The sequence below is a fragment of the Pristis pectinata genome, chromosome 28 (assembly GCF_009764475.1).
Source record: "Pristis pectinata isolate sPriPec2 chromosome 28, sPriPec2.1.pri, whole genome shotgun sequence".
NCBI classification, from domain to species: domain Eukaryota; kingdom Metazoa; phylum Chordata; class Chondrichthyes; order Rhinopristiformes; family Pristidae; genus Pristis; species Pristis pectinata.
Window position 1 is genome coordinate 26,462,638 of NC_067432.1, and position 23,006 is coordinate 26,485,643.

Here is a 23,006-nt window from a genome sequence, read left to right on the forward strand (position 1 = left end):
ACCATCTATATTCCTCAAGGGAATCGCTTGATTATAGTTGCCTATACCTGCCATGTGCTTCCTTCTTTTTTCCCCAATCAAACCTCAATAACCTTTCTCATCCAAGGTTCCCTGATCCTGCAATGTTTTCCTTTCAACCTTACTGGAATATGCTGGCCCTGAACTCCAGTTTACTCTCCTTTAAAAGACTCCCACTTATATTGTTTTAAGAGTGCAGTTCAGAGTGAATACACTGTTGGAAGCATTGTCCTTTGGGTGACCTGTTGAGCTGATGCTGCAGATGATCTCTTGAATGTTTAAAGGCGCCCAAAGCGCAGTTTGGTCAGTCCTTTATCTCATTGTCAGTTATGGAATCTTCCCTTTGCCAGTTCTGAAGAAGTGTCTTGGATCTGAAACATTACCCATTTGTCTTTCTATAGATGCAGCCTGACCTCCTGAGTGCGTTCAGTTTTTTCTGTTTTTATTTCAGATTTCTACACATGCAGGTTTTTTTTATTTACATTTACAGTGGAACTTGCTGTGTTTAAATTGGTTTTAAAACCACTCTGCACACTAACATATCGTAAGTGATTAGTGATTAAGCTAGTGCCAAACATAGCAAATGTCATTTCTCTCCATTTCAGAAACAACACTTCAAGAATACTCCATGTAAGCATTCTGCAATATGCTGAAGTCATGAAAACATATAAACATACATTTTTTCTTAAGCAGTTATTGCTGCTATGGGAATAACTATTATTTTAAAAGGGAATATGATGAATACTTGGAAAACAAAACTTTGCTCAGCCATGGGACAAGATCAAAGGACTAGTCTAATTGGATAATAATTTCAAAGAGTTGGCATAATCATAATTGACCAAATGGCTTCCTATGTCATAGGAATCTATAATTGGATGAGATCTTTGCCCTGCTACCATTCCTAAATAGGATTATAAACTAAAAAATATGTTTGTGAGTACTTGGAGCTGAACAAGCTTGTCACTAGAACTATATGTATAAAGTTAATAAATAGGAATACACAGGATATCTGGTCAAGAGAGACAATTTTAATGGAGTGAGTAAACGGTGAAAATCATGCCTACGGACTCCCACACTTGCTAGTTTTACATTTGGACAGTTAACAACCCAGGCAAACTTGGATGTCATGATCACCCACACACTTTTAACTCAAAATTATGGAAGCCCCACCCAGATCCATTGGAACAACATGCTGGAGTTATAGAGCCATACAACGTGGAAACAGGCCAGTTGGCTCACCAGGTACACAGTGGGCACCCATCCGTATTAATCCCATTTTCCAGCACTTGGCTCATAGCCATCAATGCCTTGGGGGGTTCAGTGGGATTTAGAAAAGTGTCTTCTTTAAAAACAAATCAGTTCCAGCTCACTGGATGATGGGATACCTTACCATCTAGTTTTCCACAAGGTTTTCCAGTTTCTATTTTGTTATATGTACTCTTTTGATCTTTCAGTCCTTAAAACACCCATAACCCTTTTATTATGGATATCTTTTGTTGTGTTTTTATTCTGTATTGAACAAGACTTGGCAGGACTCTTAGCAGTGTGGAGGAACAGAGGGATTATGGGGCCCACGTCCATAGATCCCTCAAGGTTGCCATGCAGGTTGATAAGGTTGTTAAGAAGGCATATGGAGTGTTGGCCTTCATTAGTCGGGCTATTGAGTTCAAGAGCCATGAGGTGATGTTGCAGCTCTATAGAACTCTGGTTAGACCACACTTGGAGTATTGTGCTCCGTTATGGTTGCCTCATTATAGAAAGGATGTGGAAGCTTTAGAGAAGGTGCAGAGGAGATTTACCAGGGTTGCCTGGATTGGAGAGCATGTCTTATGTGGATAGGTTGAGCGAGCTAGGGCTTTTCTCTTTGGAGCGAAGGAGGATGAGAGGTGACTTGATAGAGGTGCACAAGATGATAAGAGGCATAGATTGAGTGGACAGTCAGAGACCTTTTCCCAGGGTGACAACGGCTAACACGAGGGGACATAATTTTAAGGTGATTGGAGGAAGGTATAAGGGGGATATCAGGGGTAAGTTTTTCCACACAGAGTGGTGGGTGCATGGAACGCATTGCCAGCAGAGGTTGTGGGGGCAGGTACATTAGGGACATTTAAGAGACTCAGATAGGTAAATAGATAGAATGATAGTAAAATAGGGGGCTATATGGGAGGGAAGGGGTTAGATAGATCTTAGAGCAGGATAAAATGTCGGCGCAACATTCTGGACCGAAGGGCCTGTACTGTGCTGTAGTGTTCTATGATGAAGACAAGCCACAGAAGGGTGTCCTTGTCAAATGACGGAAGGTGGGGGAGTGTCTTGCCATTAGAGATGTGAAGGATCTACTCGTAGATTGATGAATCCATTCATTGTTCACAATCCTGCCATTAGAACTTGCACAGAATCTCTTCTACTTAATGGCATTGTTCCTTCATCCTGTCTAGTAGAACATTTTATCAAGTCAGATAATTTTCTCAATTATTCCTAACATTACAAACTCAAATGTTGTTTTAAAACAACTCTGTACACCTGTGTCCTAAGAGATCCATGATTAAGCTGGGGTCAAATATTAACCACTCATTTCTCACACAGATAATTAAATCATTGTTATACGTTGAGGATGGTGGTCTTATATTGAGTGCAGGGGTTTCAGTTTTGAGAGTAATGGATTCTCTATTGTAGGTGATAACGATGGGATCTGCACTGAAGGCAATGAGTTTTATATTGATAATGATCTGCTTTATGTTGTAAGCTTGCCCTGACCAGGATCCAGATCTCCAAATTTGGAACCCTGGACACAATAAGGAACATCGAGTCAGCATTGGACGTAATCGGAAGCTACTGCTGTCATCGTCAGTGACAGTCCATTCTATTCACATCTTTGATGGAGGTACATCTTAGCAATTATTATCTAAGAGGCCTTGATTTCTTTTCTAAGAAAGATGATTCACTTTAAAATTCACTTAATTTTGGTCAACAGAATGTAACCTGTTTTTGTATTTTTACTTTTTTGTCACTATATTATCCATGTTATTGTACAAAAGAGCATTGGTTGAGATGGAACAATAAAACCATGGCTCCATCAGTAAGTTAATTTTCCAGGTAATGCCAGTGCCACGCAATAGTGAAGGTAGGAATAGGAGGAGATGGCAAATGAATGCGTGGCTGAGAAGTTGGTGCAGGAGGGAGGGTTTTAGATTTTTGGATCATTGGGATCTCTTCTGGGGAAGGTGGGACCTGTACAGAGAGGACGGGTTACACCTGAACCTGAGGGGGGCCAATATCCTTGCGGCCAGGTTTGCTAGGCTGGTTCAGGAGGGTTTAAACTAGATTGCGAGGGGGGAACCGGAGGAGAAGGTCAGAGGAAGGGGATGGGAAAAAGTCACATCTGACAGGTAGAGAGGCTTTGAGGAAGGAGAAGCAGAGTACAGGCTATAAAAGTAGTAAGGTGGATGGGCTAAAGTGCATTTACTTGAATGCGAGAAGCATCAGGAATAAGGGAGATGAAATGAGAGCTTGGATAAGTACATGGGACTATGATGCGTGGCTATCACAGAGACATGGCTGACATCAAGGCGGGAATGGATATTGAATATTCCTGGTTTTCAGTGTTTTAAAAGGAATAGGGAGGGGAGGAGGACGGGTGGCGGTACTGATCAGGGACACTGTTACAGCTGCAGAAAGGGTAGATAATGTAGAAGGATCCTCTCTCAAGTCAATATGGGTGGAAGTTAGGAACAAGAAAGGGGCAGTTACCCTCCTGGGAGTATTCTATAGGGCCCCCAGTAGCAGTAGGGATACTGAGGAGCAGATTGGGAGGCAGTTTTTGGAAAGATGCAAAAATAATAGTGTTATTATAATGGGAGACTTCAACTTCCCAAATATTGATTGGCACCTACTTAGTGCCAAAGGTTTAGACGGGGCGCAGTTTATTAAGTGTGTCCAGGACGGATTCCTGACACAGTATGTTGACAGGCCGACTAGAGGGAATGCCATATTAGATCTAGTTTTAGGTAATGAACCGGGACAGGTGACAGATCTATCGGTGGGTGAGCATTTAGGGGACGGTGACCATTGCTCCATAACCTTTAGAATTGTCATGGACAGGGATAGGAGCAAAGAGAACGGGAAGATATTTAATTGGGGAAAGGCGAATTATGAGGCTATATGGCGAGAACTTAGGAGTGTAAATTGGGATGACATTTTTGAAGGGAAATGTACTAGGGAGATGTGGTCAATGTTCAGGGATCTTATGCAGGATGTTAGGGATAAATTTGTCCCAGTGAGGCAGAGAAGGAATGGTAGGGTGAAGGAACCGTGGGTGACGAGAGAGGTGGAACAACTAGTTGGGAAGAAGAAGGCAGCATACATAAGGTGTAAGCAGCTAGGATTGGACAGGGCTCGTGAGGAATATAGAGTAGCAAGGAAGGAACTTAAGAAAGGTCTGGGGAAAGGGAGAAGGTGACATGAAAAGGCTTTGGCGAATAGGGTTAAGGAGAATCCCAAGGCTTTTTTTCTTGTACGTGAAGAACAGAAGGATGGCTAGAATAAAGGTAGGTCCGATTAAAGACAAAGGTGGGAGGATGTGCCTGGAAGCTGTGGAAGAGGATGAGGTTCTCAATGAATACTTCTCTTCAGTATTCACCAAGGAGAGGGGTCTTGATGATGCTGAGGACAGTGTTGGTGAGGGTAATGTTCTAGAGTATGTAAATGTTAAGAGAGAGGATGTGTTGGAGTTGTTAGAAAATATTAGGACAGATAAGTCTCAGGAGCCTGACGGAATATTTCCCAGGCTGCTTCGTGAGGCGAGGGAGGAGATTGCTGAACCGTTGGTTAGGATCTTTGAGTCCTCGTTGTCCACGGGGATGGTACCAGGGGATTGGAGGGTGGTGAATGTTGTCCCCTTATTCAAAAAAGGTAGTAGGGATGATCCAGGGAATTACAGACCAGTGAGCCTTGCACCTGTGGTGGGTAAGCTGTAAGAAAGGATTCTAAGAGATAGGATCTATGAGCATTTAGAGAATCATGGACTGATTAGGGACAGCCAGCATGGCTTTGTGAAGGGAAGATCTTGCCTCACAAGCCTAATAGGGTTCTTTGAGGAAGTGACCAGGAAGATTGATGAGGGTAGTACAGTGGTGTGGTCTACATGGATTTTATTAAGGCGTTTGACAAGGTTCCGCATGGTAGGCTTCTTCAGAAGGTCAGAGGCCAAGGGATCCAGGGAGCCTTGGCAGTATGGATTCAGAATTCTGCTTGCCCGTAGAAAGCAGAGGGTTATGGTGGATGGAGTGCATTCGGATTGGAGGGCTGTGACTAGTCGTGTCCCACAGGGATCGGTTCTGGGACCTTTACTTTTTGTGATATTTATTAACAACTTAGATGAGAGGGTGGAAGGCTGGGTTAGCAAGTTTGCAGATGACACAAAGATTGGTGGTGTTGTGGATAGTGTGGAGGGCTGTCAAAGCTTGCAGGGGGATATTGACAGGATGCGGAGCTGGGCTGACAAGTGGCAGATGGAGTTCAATCCGGAGAAGTGTGAGGTGGTACACTTTGGAAGGACAAACTCCAAGGCGGAGTACAAGGTAAATGGCAGGATTCTGGGCAGTGTAGAGGAGCAGAGGGATCTGGGGAGTTCATATCCACAGATCACTGAAAGTCGCCTCACAGGTGGATAGGGTAGTTAAGAAAGCTTATGGGATGTTAGCTTTCATAAATTGGGGGATCGAGTTTAAGAGCCGCAAAGTGATGATGCAGCTTTACAAAATTCTGATTAGGTCACACTTAGAGTACTGTGTCCAGTTCTGGTTGCCTCATTATAGGAAGGATGTGGAGGTGTTGGAAAGGGTGCAGAGGAGATTTACCAGGATGCTGCCTGGATTAGAGAGTTTGGATTAGGAGGAGAGACTAAAGGATCTAGGGCTGTTCTCATTGGAGAGAAGGAGGATGAAGGGAGACATGATAGAGGTATACAAGATATTGAGAGGAATAGATAGAGTGGACAGTCAGCGCCTCTTTCCCAGGGCACCAATGGCTTTAAGGTCATGCCCAGCAGGTCAGTCTGTACTAATGAAGAGAGAAACATTGAGCCAATATCACAGATGGATAACTTACAGCAGAAATGGCCAGTTCTGATACAGACAGAGAAAACTAGTTACTTGAAATTGTAGAATTCATTATCATGTCCAGAAGGCTGCAAGTTGCCCAGATGGAAGATGGTGTTGTTGCCCATGCTTACACTGGGCTTTGTTATGACAGTGCAAGAGGGCAGTGACAGGTCAGAATGGCAGGCAACGGGAAGCTTGGGGTTGCCCCTGCAGACTGATCACAGGCATTTTACAAAATGCCATAAAACCTATTGCACATTCAAAATAAATTCAGATGAATACTGGTGCCATAACCTACAAAGCTGCAAACGAAGAGCAGTGAAGTGGGTAAGAGCCAGGTGGCCCTTTAGCTAGCATGAAAATAGTGGGAAGAAAAGCCCTCTCCAGTGCTGTAAGTGTTTATAATTCTGTGAGAACCAGCACACATGCATGTAGAATGGGCTCCTTCTTTGCTGTGACAATCTATACAATTCCCATAAGATCTGTACATTGTTTTTTATCTTCTTTAGGCAAACTAGTTATTTCAGACAGTGGCAAAGAACCTATTGTTCTTCGAACACGAAACATCCTGATTGAAGAAGGAGGGGAGATGCATGTGGGAAGTGAAGACTGTCCCTTTCAGAGAAATGTCACCATCATTTTGTATGGAAGGTAACTGGAATTCAGAGTATTGTAGAATTAATTGTCCTTGTTCAGAATTTTGCATGTACAGCAGGTAAAGAAAATTAGTCAAGTTTTTTAAGTCAAGTTTAATTTTGACTTAGGTATACGTACACAGGGTATAAGTGCCATGAAAAGTAGGATGTAGTGAGCAGCACACAATGCACTAACTTCTATATACTTAATCATATGACATCAGAATCTAAATCCTAAAAATGTGGAGTTAAATTTGACTTTGAGAAATTGTGTCAAATAGGTGATGCTGATTCAGATATCATAGTGTATGGCTCTCACTTTTGATTTGTGTTGACTTCAGTTCTCCCATTGCATGCACACTGCACCCATATGTATAGGTTGTGCACTAGCACTGTGCTCCATGAGAAAGCTTTCAGTAGGCTTTCCTCTTTGCAGTTGCAATAGCTGGTAAATTTCTGCAGGGGATTTGCATATGAGGAAGTTGTGTTATACTGCAAACAAAAAGAGTCAACTGCTTTTGCCCACTTACTTATGTATGACTTCTGGATGCATTTTCCTATCCTAATGATCTTATGTAGTGCTCCTCCAGAGGCTGGAGGTATCTCACTTTCTGTTCCATACTGAGATTCATGTCAGAGTATTGCACTCTGAACAACCTGGTTGCATGTAGTGGCCTTTTGAGAGCTCTCCACACTTTCTTTCTCCTCTTTTTAGCACCATCTTGTTCTGTGCCTCTGTGCTACTTCTCTTAGTCATAGTGTATTCAAGGAAAACCGAGAAACTGATTTCTACAGACAACTTGAAATCAGTGAGATATCCATTATCTCCTGGCTATCAGAACCTATCATAAACTGGATATCCTGCAGTGAGTAGTTCATCACCCAACATCCCAAAGCCTTATGCCATCTACAAGGCACAAGCCAGGAGTGTGATGAAATATGTTCCACTTGCCTGAATCAGTGCAGCTCTAACAATTAGGTTGTTTGACAACAACCAGGGCACAGTAACTTGCTTAACTGATACCCTATTCAACACCTTAAATATTCATTCCATCCGCCACTAACTTACCATGGCTGTAATGTGTACCATGTACAAAATGTATTGCAAACATGTGAATATATGAACTTGTGAATTAGGAGCAGGTTTCACCATTCAATAAAACCTGTTTGTAATCGAATTCCATATTCCATCTACCCACGGTCCCATGCTTATCAAGAATCTCTCTACCTGTCTTAAAAATATTCAAAGTCACTGCCCTTAATGAGGATGAAAGTTCCAAAGACTCAGACCCTGACAGAAGAAACTCACCTCATCTCTGTCTTAATGGGTGACCCTTTATTTTAACAGTGACCCCTTATCTAGACCCTCCCATAAGAAGAAACATCCTCACCACACCCACCTCTCCAATTTTACTCGCCTTGGCTACTGTGACGACATCTCCCAAGCCTGTGAACCACTACTATTCAGAATGCCAAAAGCAGCAGGGCACACAGGAACACCAACCCTGCAGGCTCCTTTCTGAGTTAGACCACATCTGACTTGGATATATATCGCCTTTCCTTCATTGTCACTTTCTCTAAATCTGTGATCTTCATTCCCAAGAGCATTGTGGGAGAACCTTCACTAGAAGGCCTGCAGCAGTTCAAGGTGATGCTCACCACCACCATATTAAGACTAATGGAGAAAGACGATTAAATTGCTTGATTTGCCATATCCCAAAAAAATGAATAAGTAAAAATATTGCTGCGAAGACACTACCTGCTAGTGAACATTTCTTGCTGTGTGGGTTTAAAAGAGGGTACCAGTAGAATTGTTGATCTCCAAAGTAAGAGCAGTGGCATCAAATTATGTATGCTGATTGGTGTTATCTTCTGTGTGCTCTGGATTCTTTCAGCATTTGTTCACGGTGCATGCACAAGTGCTTTCACTAAGGATAGAATGATTCACTCCACAAAGATGTACCAGTGATGTCATTCTGGAACTGTCAGTACACGTATATCTGCAAAACTGGGCAATAAAGATCCCAATATCCTATTAATAAAACTTGTCCTATATAGTTAGTGAAAAGTTGAACATTACCACATTTAATTCCTGACATGTTTAATTTGTAAAATGTACTGGAAATACTCAGCTGTCAGGCACACCTGAAAAGGAAGGAACAGAGATAATGTTTCATGTCAATGACTCTTCACCAGGAATGTTTTTCATCTTTTTTTCAGATTTCCAGCATCTGCAGTTTTTTAATTTTCAATTGCTGTTTCATTTGTAGATCTGATGAAGAAACAGAAAAAGTTCATAGCTACTTTGGGCTGAAGTACATTGGTGTTAGTCGAGGAGGGTCTCTGGAAATTCATGGTGCTCATAAAATGTCCTGGACATTTTTGAACCGCACCCTCCATCCTGGTGGAATGAGAGAAGGTGGCTACTACTTTGAAAGAAGTTGGGGACATCGAGGCATCATTGTTCATGTCATTAGCCAGTATGGAGAAGTGATCCATTCAGACAGGTATGTTTTAAATTGGTTTGTTAAATCTTTTAGCTCAGATTCTCCTCATATTCACTGTAGGAAAGAGTCTGAAAGCTGGAATTGCTCTGATGCACAGCATGAATCTGCATCTGTTAGCATTATTGTTCAGTGTGCTTCTACTTCCACTCCTTGTAGAGTAAGAGTTCTAAGTGCGCTGTTCTTAACTGCTCTCAAAGTGATTGATGACTTTAATATCCATATGCTCAATTAAGTTCTTTGTATAAAACAGGTTTGATACATATAAAGCAAAGAGGAAAGTAGAGACTTGCTGAGTATTTGGACAAAGTTAAAAAAGGCATGATAATATCAGTGGCTGTGAATGATGAGGGATCGGTTAAGTTGGATGACCTTGCCAGGAATGTGTTGTCAAAGTTGGGGAGCAAGTACTTCAGACGCCTGGGGTTCAGGTAAAGCTTTTAAAATTTATATTTTTGTTAAGGAAAAATGTTAAATATCAAACTAATTGACTTCTTGGATAACTTCATTGCCTGTATTTATTCACACATGGCAGTTGACTAATGAGCGATTTCTCAGTGACTGCAAGAAATCCAAATTGTAGGCCAGCAATTAGCCTTATTTTTCAAATGTTAGAATGTTAATGTTGCCACAATGCTCAGTTTCATTCTGGTAAGATGTATTCAACAGCAATCATTGATATTCTTTAAGGTAAATCCATCTAATTTACTGGGTTTTTTCATCCATGAAAGCCCAGCATTTTTTTGCTACCAACTTCACATAGTTGTTGAACTAAAGTCTAACATAGCAACAAAATCAATCAGCCCAGCCAGCTCAACCTTCAACAGAAACCTCTCAATAAGCCAACATGGAATCTAAATGCTTTGGATTACTCCAGATATCTTTATGAATTAATTTTATCTGCTATATTTCTGTTCAGTTGCAAACCTTACCTAACTATATTACCTCTGCCTCTTCTTGTAGCTCTCTTAGAGTTTTATCTCTTCAGTTTGTGTGTAGTTTATGTCAATTTCATTTTCCTTATGGATCCAGATCTGCATTAATAGTAATCCGTTAAGTCTGAGTCGTGTATATATTTCAATTTCTCTTTAAATAAGAATCCCCATTAGTTTTCTAAATACACTTCTGGAAGTACACCTGCAGAACATGAACACTATAAAAATAGGTACAGGAGTGGACCATGCAACCTCTCAAGTCTGCTCTACCATGAGACAAGATCAGGGCTATCTTCTACCTCAGTTCACTTTACTATCTGATCCCCTCTGATATTCCATATCAATTTCACAGATAGTCATAGAGTCAGTCACATAGCACAAATAGAGTCATAAGTTCATACAGCACAGAAACTGGTCCTTTAGCATAACGCTTTACAGTGCCAGCGACCCGGGTTCAATTCCGGCCACTGTCTATAAGGAGTTTGTACGTTCTCCCTGTGTCTGCGTGGGTTTCCTCCGGGTGCTCCAGTTTCCTCCCACTTTCCAAAGACGAACGGGTTAGGAAGTTGTGGGCATGCTATGTTGGCACCGGAAGCGTGGCAACACTTGCAGGCTGCCCCCAGAACACTCTACACAAAAGATGCATTGCACTGTGTGTTTCGATGTACATGTGACTAATAAAGATATCTTATCTAAACTGCACCAACAATCAAGCATCCATTTACACTAATTCTATACTGATCCCATTTTAATCTCCCTACCTTCTCATCAAATTTCCCCATATTCTGTCACATACCAACAAATTAGGGCAACATACAGTGGCCAATTAACTTACTAACCTGTATGTCTTTGGGATGTGGGTGGAAACCCAAGTGGTCATAAAGAGAACGCGCAAACTCCACATGCACCACTGGAGGTCCGGATTGAACCTGGGTCACTGGAGCTCTGAGGCAGCAACCCTATGAACTGTGTTACTGTTCCTTCTGATTTCTCCTCTCTTAGCCCCAGAGAGATCCACTATTACTTTCATTACTCTCTTTGCTTTATTTCTTGCTTGTTTACTCTCATATTCAATGTTCTTTTTCCATTTCTCTGTTCGTCCTTTGCTGTTTCATAAAATCTTCCAAAATCTTAGTTTCACTGGATGTTTCTTTTAATCAGATTTTTTTTAGTTACACATTTTTCCTGTGGAACTTTTATTTCACATTGCAACATTGAGGATTTTCAGAGATTTCTTTAAATATGTACCTTTGCATGTAACTTTTAAACTTATTTACCAGTCCGCCTCAGCCAGTTCACATCTCATACTCGCGTATTTTATTTTATTTAGACTCAGGTTTCTGACTTAAGAATGTCATTATTGAACTCATTGAACTGTGAAGTGCTACTAAATTGTGATCACTCTCTAGAAGATCATAACTATAAAATTTCTAATTAACTATATCTCATTTGACAAAATCAGATCTAAACCAACCTAGTCCCTGGTTGGATCAACCACATATTATCCCAAGAAACCATTCAGATAGGATCCAATGAACCCATCCTCTAGACCAGAGGTTTTCAACATGTAGTCTGCGGACCACTGGGGGTCTACAGCGGTTGCCAGGGGTCCACGAGCAAGCCAAGAAAAAAATGGAAAAGCGACCTGTTACAAATACATAGCTTACTTGCTTGCTCCAGTTTTCCACTATTCAGAAAATCGACCATATCTATTCTGTTATAGGTGACAATCTTAGAGACTTAAACGGTGTTCCCTTCTGGTAAGCTGCCGCTTAATATTCAATTTGTGTAGTCAGTAGTGTTCACTACTCACTACTATTCTGTTGTGCACTGTAGTGTTAGCGAGACTGAGTGACATTGTCGGTGTGCTGTAGTTTTTCTATGTTTCTATAGCCTAGTAATTCCTAGGGTAAGGACCTGTTCGGCACAGCTTTGTGGGCTGAAGGGCCTGAATTGTGCTGTAGTTTTTCTACATTTCTAATATTGCTTACTTACCGTGCATTTACGCCACAGTGACGTCACTGTTAAATGAAAAGTGCACAAGTGTGTAAATTTTAGATTAGTTTTGATAAGTTTGTTTATCAGTAATAGTAATTAAACTGCCCAGCGTGTATTGCTGAGTATGGAGAAATTTCTGAAGAGAAAAGCTGACCAGAAACTGAAAGATTCTGATGATGAAGGGGATAAGGGTGACTGAAAGAGAGAACAACGCAAGTACAATCCAGAATACATTTCATGTGGCTTCATCGCAATGGCGACAAATGCGGACTAACCCCCTCTGTGTTGTGTGTTTGCAAGCACTGTCCAATGATGCAATGAAACCAGCGAATTGAAGTGCCATTTAACAACAGTGCATCCAGTTATTTCCAGTAAGCCTAAGGAATATTTTGAGCGGCAAAAGGAGCTGTACCTCAAGCAGAAAGGCAAAATGACAGTCTGCACCACTGTAAGTGAGAAGGCTCTTCACGCATCATATTTGGCAGCATTACGAATAACACATTCCAGAAAGCCTCACACAATTGGAGAAGAGCTTATACTGCCTGCAGCAGTAGATATGTGCAAAGTTGTACTGGGAAAAGAATCCAGTCAAAAACTGAAAGCCATTCCACTGTCTGATAACACAATAAGCAGAAGAATTGGCAACATGGCAGAAGATATACAGAGCCAGTTGATAGCATGTCTTCAGCAAGTCAGATTTGCGATTCAGCTCGACGAAAGTACTGATGTTGCCAGTGCTGCGCAGTTGTTGGTTTATGTTCAATATTGCTGGGAAGGAGAGGCTTTGGAAGACTTTTTGTTTTGCAAGGTGCTCCCAGGGCGTACAACCGGTGAAGAACTTTTCCGTGTGCTTGACACTTTTTTTGTACAATCGGCATTGGCATGGACGCAGTGTATTGGAGTATGCACGGATGGTGCTGCCGCAATGACGGAACGGAAGTCGGGTCTAGTCACATGAGTGAAAGAACTAGCTCCACATGTAGCAGCAACCCACTGCGTGATTCACCGTGAAGCTTTGGCTGCAAAGGATATGGATGAAAATCTTGCTGATGTGTTTTCCACATGCATTGAAATCGTTAACTTTATCAAAGCCAAGCTGCTCAATCATTGTTTGTTTGAAAACATATGCTGTGAAATGGAAGCCGAGCATAAGCATTTGTTGCTACATACAGAAGTCAGATGGCTGTCACGCGGCCGCGTTGTGCAGCGTGTTTATGAATTGCGAGATGAACTGCTCATTTTTCTAAATGAGCATTACGGATCATTGGCACAGTTCTTGACAGATGAGATGTGGGTTGCCAGATTAGCTTATCTTGCAGATATTTTCAACATTTTGAACAGCTTAAATCTATCTTTTTTTAAAATTTTATTTACAGCGCAGTAACAGGCCCTTCCGGCCCAATGAGTCTGCGCTGCCCACTTTAAACCCAAATTAACCTACCCATACATCTTTGCAATGTGGGAGGAAACCGGAGCACCCGGAGGAAACCCACGCAGACACGGGAGAACGTACAAACTCCTTACAGACAGCGACGGGAATCGAACCCCGATCGCTGACGCTGTAATAACATTGCGCTAACCGCTACGCTACTGTGCCTCCCTTGTATAATTGCAAGGACCTGGCTCAAATGTTCTGAAAACGCATGACAAAATCAATGCCTTCCAGAAAAAACTCCATATCTGGAAGGGAAGATGCGAACAAGGTGTCTATGATATGTTTCTGTTGCTGGCTGACTTTCTGACAGTGAACGAGACTAAGACAGAGGCCATTGCGAGCACTGTTTTGAATCATATTCAACAGCTGTCACATTATTTCCATGAGTATTTTGGCGACGATGACACGAGCATGTTTGATTGGATTCAAAATCCATTTGAATGCATGCTTACTGATTTAACTGGACGTGAACAAGAAGAGTTGGCTGAACTGTCATCCGACAGGACTTTGCACTTGCAGTTCAACTGAATGTCTCTGTTGTCGTTCTGGATAGCATGTTCCCAGGAGTATCCACTGCTGTCCGGCAAAGCCGTCAATGTTCTTTTACCATTTGCAACCACTTACTTGTGTGAAATAGCATTTTCTGCAGTCACTGCCATGAAAACCAAATACAGATCAAGACTGAATATTGAGGATGACATACGCATATGTTTCTAGTACATACCACCGCATTTGGACAAACTCTGCAGTGCAAAACAGGCACAACCTTCACATTGAACTGAACACTGAAAGACACTGCTGGTAATTATCAGTGATTGAAATAGTCACTATTTCAATAGGGCCTATGTGCAGTAATTTAAGTGTTGTGTGCATGAATTATCGATTGTTTGATTTTGTGGGCTTTGGGGGTCCGCCATCTAACAAGGACATGTTCTGGGGGTCCACAGCATGAAAAAGGTTGAAAACCACTGCTCTAGACCACCCTTGCCAATCTGATTCTTCAGTCTGTATGAAAATTTATGTCCTAGAAGACACATTTATTGCATTATTTGTGTTAAATTTTCTTCTTTCTTGATCATTATTCTGTCCAGTCGTGTAGCTAACATCAGGAGGCCTATGAGCAACTCTCTTGGTGTTATCTGGCACCTGTTATGTCTCATCTCTTCTGTGCAGTTTCTACTTCCTCATCTCTGAACCTGCTTCCTGCTCTGATGTATCCATTATTATCATTGCTACCCTCCCTCTTTTTCCATTCTTTTTGAAAAGTCTTAATCCCTAAAATATTTAGTTCCCAGCATTAGTTCCCTGTAACCATGTCTCTACAATGACTATTAATTCAAACCAATTTGCTTTTTAGATTTCTAGATTTATCTCCCTTGAATTTGTCAATACAGCAGTAAAGGTAGAATCCTTCTCAACCGAATAACTCTCTCTTTCCCTATTTGAGTCAGTGCCCCATGAAGTGAGATCCCCATCATCAACGTCATTCCTTAAGCCATGCAGTTAGTTTTCTTACTTATTTCTCCCTATTCCAGTTTGCACATCAGATAACAATCCAAGGATTATTAACTTTTTTAAGGTTCTGCTTTTTAATTTGGTACCCAGCTCTTAACCAACTCAGCTGTACCTCATATCTAGCTACACCTATATTTTAAGAGACTCTTAGACACATGAATGATAGAAAAATAGAGGGCTATGTGGGAAGGAAGGGTTAGATAGATCTTAGAGCAGGATAAAATGTCGGCACAGCATTATGGGCTGAAGGGCCTGTACTGTGCTGTAGTGTTCTATGTTCTATGATTCCCTTGTGGATCACAACAACATTTCTACTCAAATTTCTTCAGCTCCAATTCTGCCAACGGTCAAGCAACACTAAAGCAGAAACCCAAGACCCTTCGTCAGAACTTTGTCTCAGACCTGAAACATTAATTCTGTTTCCCTTATCACAGGTGCCATCTGATCTACTGAGTATTTCCAGCATTTTCTGTTTTATTTCAGATTTCCAGAAGCAGCAGTTTTTATATATCTTCAGATGGGCAATAAGGCCTTCAGGAGTCCTGACCATGGCTCCAGAGAACAGTGTCCATTTGTCTGACTATACTATTCTCTACTATAGTAGATTGGTTTTATATTTCCCTAAATTGAATGACCAGCACCATGTTGCCACAGTCAATTTGCTTGTTCCTGATGTCATTCTTCTTATCACTATAAGGGCAAGGTGATTGGCTGAGGCTTCTGCAGCACCACACCCTGGGTCCCGATGCCTGTGTAGCTCAGTCTTCTGTCGTATATCATACTTCCAAATATCATATTACCTTACAATATAGTAGGATGCCATTCAGCCCATCAAGTCCATGCCTGGTCTCAGGACAATTCCCTGTCCTCGCTAGTTTCCTGTAACTAATTCTGTTGCACATGCCCATTAACTTACCCTGACTCTCCTACCACCCTCCTACACCAGGGGTAACTTATAGTAACCAATTAACCTACTAACCAGCATCTCTTTGGGAGGAAACCTGAGTGACTGGGGGAAACCCATGTAATCACAGGGAATCCATGCAAACTGCACACAGAACCCTAGGTCAGCATGAAACCAGGTCCTGGAGCTAAGGGGCAGCAGCACTGACTGCTGCACCACTCTGCTGCCAACTGTCCTTGATTACTGATTGTAACTGATTTTAAACTGCTACTTAACGTAAAAGATGTGACTTTTTCCTGGATCATGGGATGTATGCCATTCCATACCAGCATTTATGCTTCACTCAAGCCTCCTCCCACTTTTTTTCATCTAACGCTTCTCCAGGCTCTCCTTAACCACTATATATTTCTAGCTTCAATCACTCCCTGTGGTAGCAAGTTCCACACTCTCATTCTTCTTTTGATAATCAAGTTTCTTCTGAATTCCCTATTCGATTTCTTGATGATTAGTTTGTATTGATGGCTTTTGGTAGTGCTCTGCACCACAAGTGGAAACATTTTCTCTACATTCACGTTACGCCCAAATAATTTTAATGATCCCTATTAGTTTGCTCCTCAGGTTTCATTTCTCAAGAGAAAAAAACAAACAGCCTATCATCATTCACTGATATATATATACCTTTTGTATTTCTGGTATCACCTCCTCTGCCTCTACGTCATTTTTATTTATGGTGACTAGAACTGCACAGAGCATTCCAAGTGTGGTCAGAGAAGGGTTGGGTACAGACGGGCCTTACTTGTTAGTCTATTATGACCTTACTGAAGGTCTTTTGAAAATCTGGCTAAGTTAGGTGAACTGCATTATCATTCTCTATGAACCTGAAGAGGTAACAGAGACAGTAGAGTAGAGAAAGACCTTCCCTTTTGAATTCTGTGCTGTGTATTCATTTTTATAATGTTCATTTCTAGGTATTCTTCTAGTCTGTCCTTTATTAGGAATTCCAATATTTTTCCTGCCAGTAATATTAAAGCTGACTAGTCTATAGCTCTCTAGGCACAATCTTAAATATAGGTACCATGTTAGATATCCACAAGGCTCTGGCTCTGTGCCTTTTTCTAATGAATTACTAAATATGTAGCATTTGCAGTCTGTTCCTGAGGTGATATTAACACGTGTGAGTGCAATCTATCCAGATGGTGATTTTACACTGTTTGAGTTTGATTAGTTTTTCCTCTTTAAAATGCTTATCTCCTGGATCATCTCTTCAGCTAATGTCATGTCAACCTTTCCGATATTGCTGATAAATGATTTTTGTACTACCACCTGTTGTTCAATATGGTATATCGTTTGTCTGTTCCTTAATAGTTCTATTCCCTATTCCTAGCTTTCCTTTTTTTTAAATTGATACATCTATAAAAATATTTAACCATTTTGTTTTATGTCCCTTGATAATTTAATTTCATTGTTCCCCTTTGCCTCCCTAATTGTTTGTTTTACCTCACCTAATCCCCATATTCTCTTTTATCATGGACTCCTCTGCTGCCTTTGTACTTCGTGAATGGCAATTTCCTTACCCTCAGTTATTCATCCATAGATCTCCAGAGTGTTTGATTTGTTCATTTAGCAGAATATATTTTTCCCGCACTCTTGAGCGTTATTTTAAATGTTACCTATCGGTCTTCAACATCACTGTTTGCTGTTTTGTTTTTTCCCATTTTATCTTCCCAACATCTATTCTCAGCCCTTAAATCAGTTTTTCTCCTAAATAGTAACCTGGTTTTTGTCATCCTCATCCTTCTCTATTTTCATTTTAAAGTTTAGTATATTGTGGTCACTATTGCTGAGATGTTTGCCTACCTTTAGTTCTCTTAACTGCTTTGGTTCATTCTCCATTACCAGGTCCAATAATGAATCCTCTCTTGATGGACTTCTTGCATGTTGCAATAGAAAGGAGTCCTGTGTATTTTGTAGAAGTTTCATTCCCATATTCCATTTACCTATTTCTACGGCCCATTTTTAATCCTTTTGCTAATTTGTGTGCATTCTACTTCACCTCTCTTCCCCTTTTGGATAGATCAGCTAACATTACTGTAGATTGTAAGGTATGACCCCACTGTTTTAGAAAGGAGGGAGAGAGTAAACTGGGAACTACCAACCTGTTGCCCTAATGTTAGTAGTAGGGAAAATTCTAGAATCTAATAAAGGATATATTAACATAACTTGAAAAGAATAAGTAGATCAGTGTTAAAATGGATTTATGATAGGTAAATTCTGTTTGATTAATCTACTGGAAGTTCTTTGAGGATGTGATTAGTAGCATAGATAAAGAAGAGCCAGTGGATGTGTGGGGTACTTGAATTTTCAGACTTTTGCTAAGATCCCACACAAAAGAGTACACAAAATTGGGAGTGACAGAGGATCTGCCTGAGGGGATGATGGAGGCAGGTACTCTCACAACATTTAAGAAGTATTTAAGTGAGCACCTGAATTACCAAAGTGCAAATGGTTATGGACCAAGTGCTCATAAGTGACATTGGTATAGATAGGTACTTGATGGTCAGCATGGACATAATGGACAAAAGGGGCTGTTCCTGCACTGTGTGACTCCATGTCATTGAAACTTGCAAAGTTTTCATGGAGTTTAATGGCTGGATGCAGGGAGAACGTTTCTGCTGGCTGATGAAACCAGAACCAAAGATCACAGTCTTAGATTAAGGGGTAGGCCATTTAGGACCAAACTGAGAAGTTTTTCCATGCAGAACATGGCAAATCTTTGGAATTCTCGACCCCAGAGGACTCTGGAATCTTGGTCATGAGTTTATTCACAACAAAGTTTGATAGATTTCTGAATATGATGGGAATCAAGCAATATGGAGATGGTACAGGAAAATGAAGGTGGGGTAGGAGATCAGCCATGATCTTGATGAAAGACTGTGTGGACTTTAAGGATCAAACGGCCTAATCCTGCTCCTATTCGTTGCTGCCTTATTCCTCTTCACTGATGCATCACAATATCTGCAGCTCATTCTCAATGCTCAACAATTCTGAGCCAAGTTCTCCATGAGATAGACAGTTGATTCAGATGTGGTTGTTGGGGATCTTGCTGATTTTCACAAACTCTCACATGTTGCAGTCTCAACACATTACCAACTGTGGATTCCCATCAAGTCTTGTTTTATATAGTTGATTAGTTGAGGTTTCTATTCATATTTAATATTTAGTTTGTTTTAACTTAAAGTTAATTAGTCCATCTGTCCAAAGAAGCACATTGACACACTAAGTACCAGACAAATTGTTGCTGCCAGAAACTAGCACAAACCACCACAAGTACAGGAGCCACAAAGCATCACCTGCTTTCCCCACTGCACTGAATACCCACAATGAAAATGTTGCCAATGTTAGCACTTTTTAATATCCACTCTGTTTAAATCCATAATGCACAACCACTTTGATATACCAATATTCAAAATCCACTGTAAAAACTAAGGGTAAGTACTTTTTAAGTCATCACCAACCCTCACAAAGCTGCAGGTGATTGTTCAGAGGGATGTATGATATACACTGTTAGTGCTTATACCTCTGTTTTGATGTTAATCAAAATATACAAAAAGTGGAGTGGAGTGCACAGCCCCACTTCAGATCAGCTTGATAAAAAGATGCAACATGTGTTAATGACAAAACCTCTATAATCACATAATCAGGTAAGTAATGTGGTTATTGTGATACAGGGTCTGGACTGGTAAAGTCTAATGATTTAATTTGATAGCTACTGTCATGGATGTGGATTAAATGGAGAAGAGATGTACAAGGCTGGAAATAAAACTGCGTGAGAGAGAGAGAGAACTCTCACCGAAGACCCTTCCAAAAATGGGAATCATTACATTTTCATTTAATACTTTGGTGGTTTAAGATTTGGAAAATGAGTCAGATTTTTAATGTAGCTTGGGTATATTGTTCTCTCTGTATTCTAATATTTTAGAGCCTCTTTGAGAAGATAGGTTTCCAATGCTCATGAGTATTTTGAAGTTTTATGCAGTGTTGCATTCATGCCCATTTAAGATTTGCCTTAACAGTAAATTCTTTCAATTTAAATTTAAAGGCATCCTTGGAGCTTTGTCACTGTTAAAGGTTCCCCTGAATCTTCTGCTGAGGATCATGTTGTTTATCAAGGTAACCAAGAAAACATTCTCTTACAAAATTACATCACGAGGGATCGGTTGGAATCTAGTTAACACAAGTGTCCCCTCACGCCAGTGAAAGGGGCAGAAACAATAAACTCCAAAATGAAACTTTGCAAATTAAATCAATTGGAACTTTTAAGAGAGAATTAGATTAGTATGTGAAAGCATAAAAATTGCAGGGCTATGATGAAAGGGCTATGGTATGGGACCAGCTGGCATGCTGCATGATTGAAAAGACCCAGCTGCCATCATTCTATGTTACAATGAAAGCATCATGGTAAACTCCCAAAAACATCAGTAGCAATATGGATAGAGACAAATCTGCAGAAGAGAGGCAGGCAGTTAGGCTGAATGATCTCCTCTTATTACATGCTCACCAGATCTGTGGTACCTTGGCTGCAGTCAGGATCCATCCTATAATGAGGTCCTATAATATACCCATTTCCCTGAATAATGAGTGGGAGAAGGTCAGTAGCAGGAAATGGAAGTGCTGCCAGAATTGGAGGATCAATCCTTTTAAATATTGAAGAAGGATTGCAACCTCTCTCAATTTGTTGTAAACACACAATAGAGCATTGTTCAGGCTGCAGAAGTTGCAGAGGGGCTGGAAGTCTTGGAATCCATTTAAAAACTGGAGAGACAAGGGACTGCAGATAATTCCATCTGCCAATCATCCCCCCTACCCTCCCCCCCCCCCCCACTTGGGTCCACCTATCGCTTGCCAGCTCTTGCCCTACCCCCTCCCCTTCACCTATTTACACTGGCTTTCTCCCCTCTACTTTCATTCTAGATGAATGGCCTCAACCCGAAACATCAACTATCCATTTCCCTTTACAGACGCTGCCTGACCCGTTGAGTTCGTCCAGCACTTTGTTCTTTGCATTTAAAAATTGTATTGGATAGGACTGCTCCATGTGATGTGCTCTGAACCAGGTTCCCAGTTAAGAGTCACATCCTACATTTGTTATTTTAATCTGCTTTGATAAGATAATGGATATGACTTTATGAACTGGCAGGTGACCTATTTATTTCTTTTTCATAGTGTCTGTGTTTAAATATTCTGATTGCATTTCCAGTGTATGTGGAGGGTTCGTGAATAGTTTAAACTCGCACGTACCTTTGGTTAGACAACACAGAGTATTCTCAGTGGTTCTAGGGTCTGTATTCTGGAGATGATACGGAGGCATTAGGGAAAGTACTAAGATTCTTAAAGTTAATAGTAGGGAAGCTGAACAGGCTATTGTTATTTTTTGTAGATGTGCTGTACAGTAGATTCTTTGTAATTTTTTTTGCAAAAGGCATATCATTTTCTATTCATTAAAATAAATGAAACCTAAATGAAACCCTGAGTATATGCACGCAGCTTTCTGATAGTGTTCTCAGTGATGAGATTCTATTAATCTCTTGGTCAGTCATGCGCCCACACTTGTATCCAGAGTATATCACCATAATAAACTGGCTAGAACTCATTACACAGCTGGAGCCTTGCTACATACCCCAGTTCTGAGCTGCTTCACGCTGCTGAAGCTTTGGGAAATGGCAGTTATCCTCTGAATTCCTGGTGAGCTCTTCCTGTAACTTCAGCGCAAGATTGGTGCAACCCTTGGAGAAATGATCGAATGAAAGACATTATGACAAGAGAGCCCCCATAAATGTTCAGGCTCTGTTGCTCAAAAGTATTTAGTAATTTCCTTGAACAATTGATTTGCTTCTGAAATGTCTATTAAAAGAACTAACCTGAATAAAAACCTTTCTGGGCAAGAAGCATCATTTAGAGCTGAATAAATTGCTTTTGTTTGTAATCCCACAGGTGCCAGAGGATCTGCTGCTGCAAAAGTGTTTAAACTTTTCCACTCACCAGTTGGAGATCACTTTACTGTTGGTTCAGTAAGTGAGTGGGTACAAGGTAAGAACAACATAATGTCAAGGTTAATTAATACTTCAGAATAAATCCTCACATTTGGAGGAACAGAGACCTTGGGGTTCAAGTACATAGATCCCTCAAAGTTGCCGCACAAGTTGATAGGGTGGTTAAGAAGGCGTATGGTGTGCTGGCCTTCATTAGATGGGGGATTGAGTTCAAGAGCCGAGAAGTAATGTTGCAGCTCTATAAGACTCTGGTTAGACCACACTTGGAATATTGTGTTCAGTTCTGGTCGCCACATTATAGGAAAGATGTGGAAGCTTTGGAAAGAGTGCAGAGGAGGATTACAAGAATGCTGCCTGGATTGGAGAGCATGTCTTACGAGAAAAGGTTGAGCAAGCTAGAGCTTTTCTCTTTGGAGCAATGGAGGAGAGAGATGACTTGATAGAGGTATAACACTATGAGAGGCATAGACAGAGTGGACAGCCGGCATCTTTTCCCCAGGGCGGAAAATACTAGAGGTCACCCATTTAAGGTGTGTGGACGAAAGTTCAAGGGATATGTCAGAGGTAGGTTTTTTTTTACACAGAGTGGTGGGTGCCTGGAATGCACTGCCAGGGGTGGTGGTAGAGGCTGATATGATAAGGTAATTTAAGGGCTCTTAGATAGGCACATGGATGAAAGAAAATAGAGGGTTATGGGAGGTGAAGCAGAGATGGGGATAGATTGAATGTGGATGAGTTTTATATAGGTCGGAACAACATCGTGGGCCGAAGGGCCCGAACTGTGCTGTACTGTTCTATGTTAGATTTCAAAGTCTTTGACATTTCAGAATATGAAGCATTTCATTTATTACAATATGATTCAGATATGCTCAAATTGGCAAAATGGGAATCAAGTTTAATTAAAGTTGGGT

At 41.0% G+C, this 23,006-nt stretch overlaps 1 protein-coding gene across 1 annotated transcript in view; it reads left to right on the plus strand.

Moving 5' to 3' along the window:
• The window catches only part of cemip (cell migration inducing hyaluronidase 1), a 220,155-nt gene that overhangs the window by 103,192 nt on the left and 93,957 nt on the right, over positions 1-23,006 (plus strand). The window contains 7 exon segments of the mRNA XM_052040346.1: positions 2,765-2,902; positions 6,629-6,770; positions 9,025-9,261; positions 9,512-9,541; positions 9,543-9,689; positions 20,145-20,215; positions 22,037-22,132. Of these exon segments, the coding sequence (XP_051896306.1) occupies positions 2,765-2,902; positions 6,629-6,770; positions 9,025-9,261; positions 9,512-9,541; positions 9,543-9,689; positions 20,145-20,215; positions 22,037-22,132 (861 nt within the window).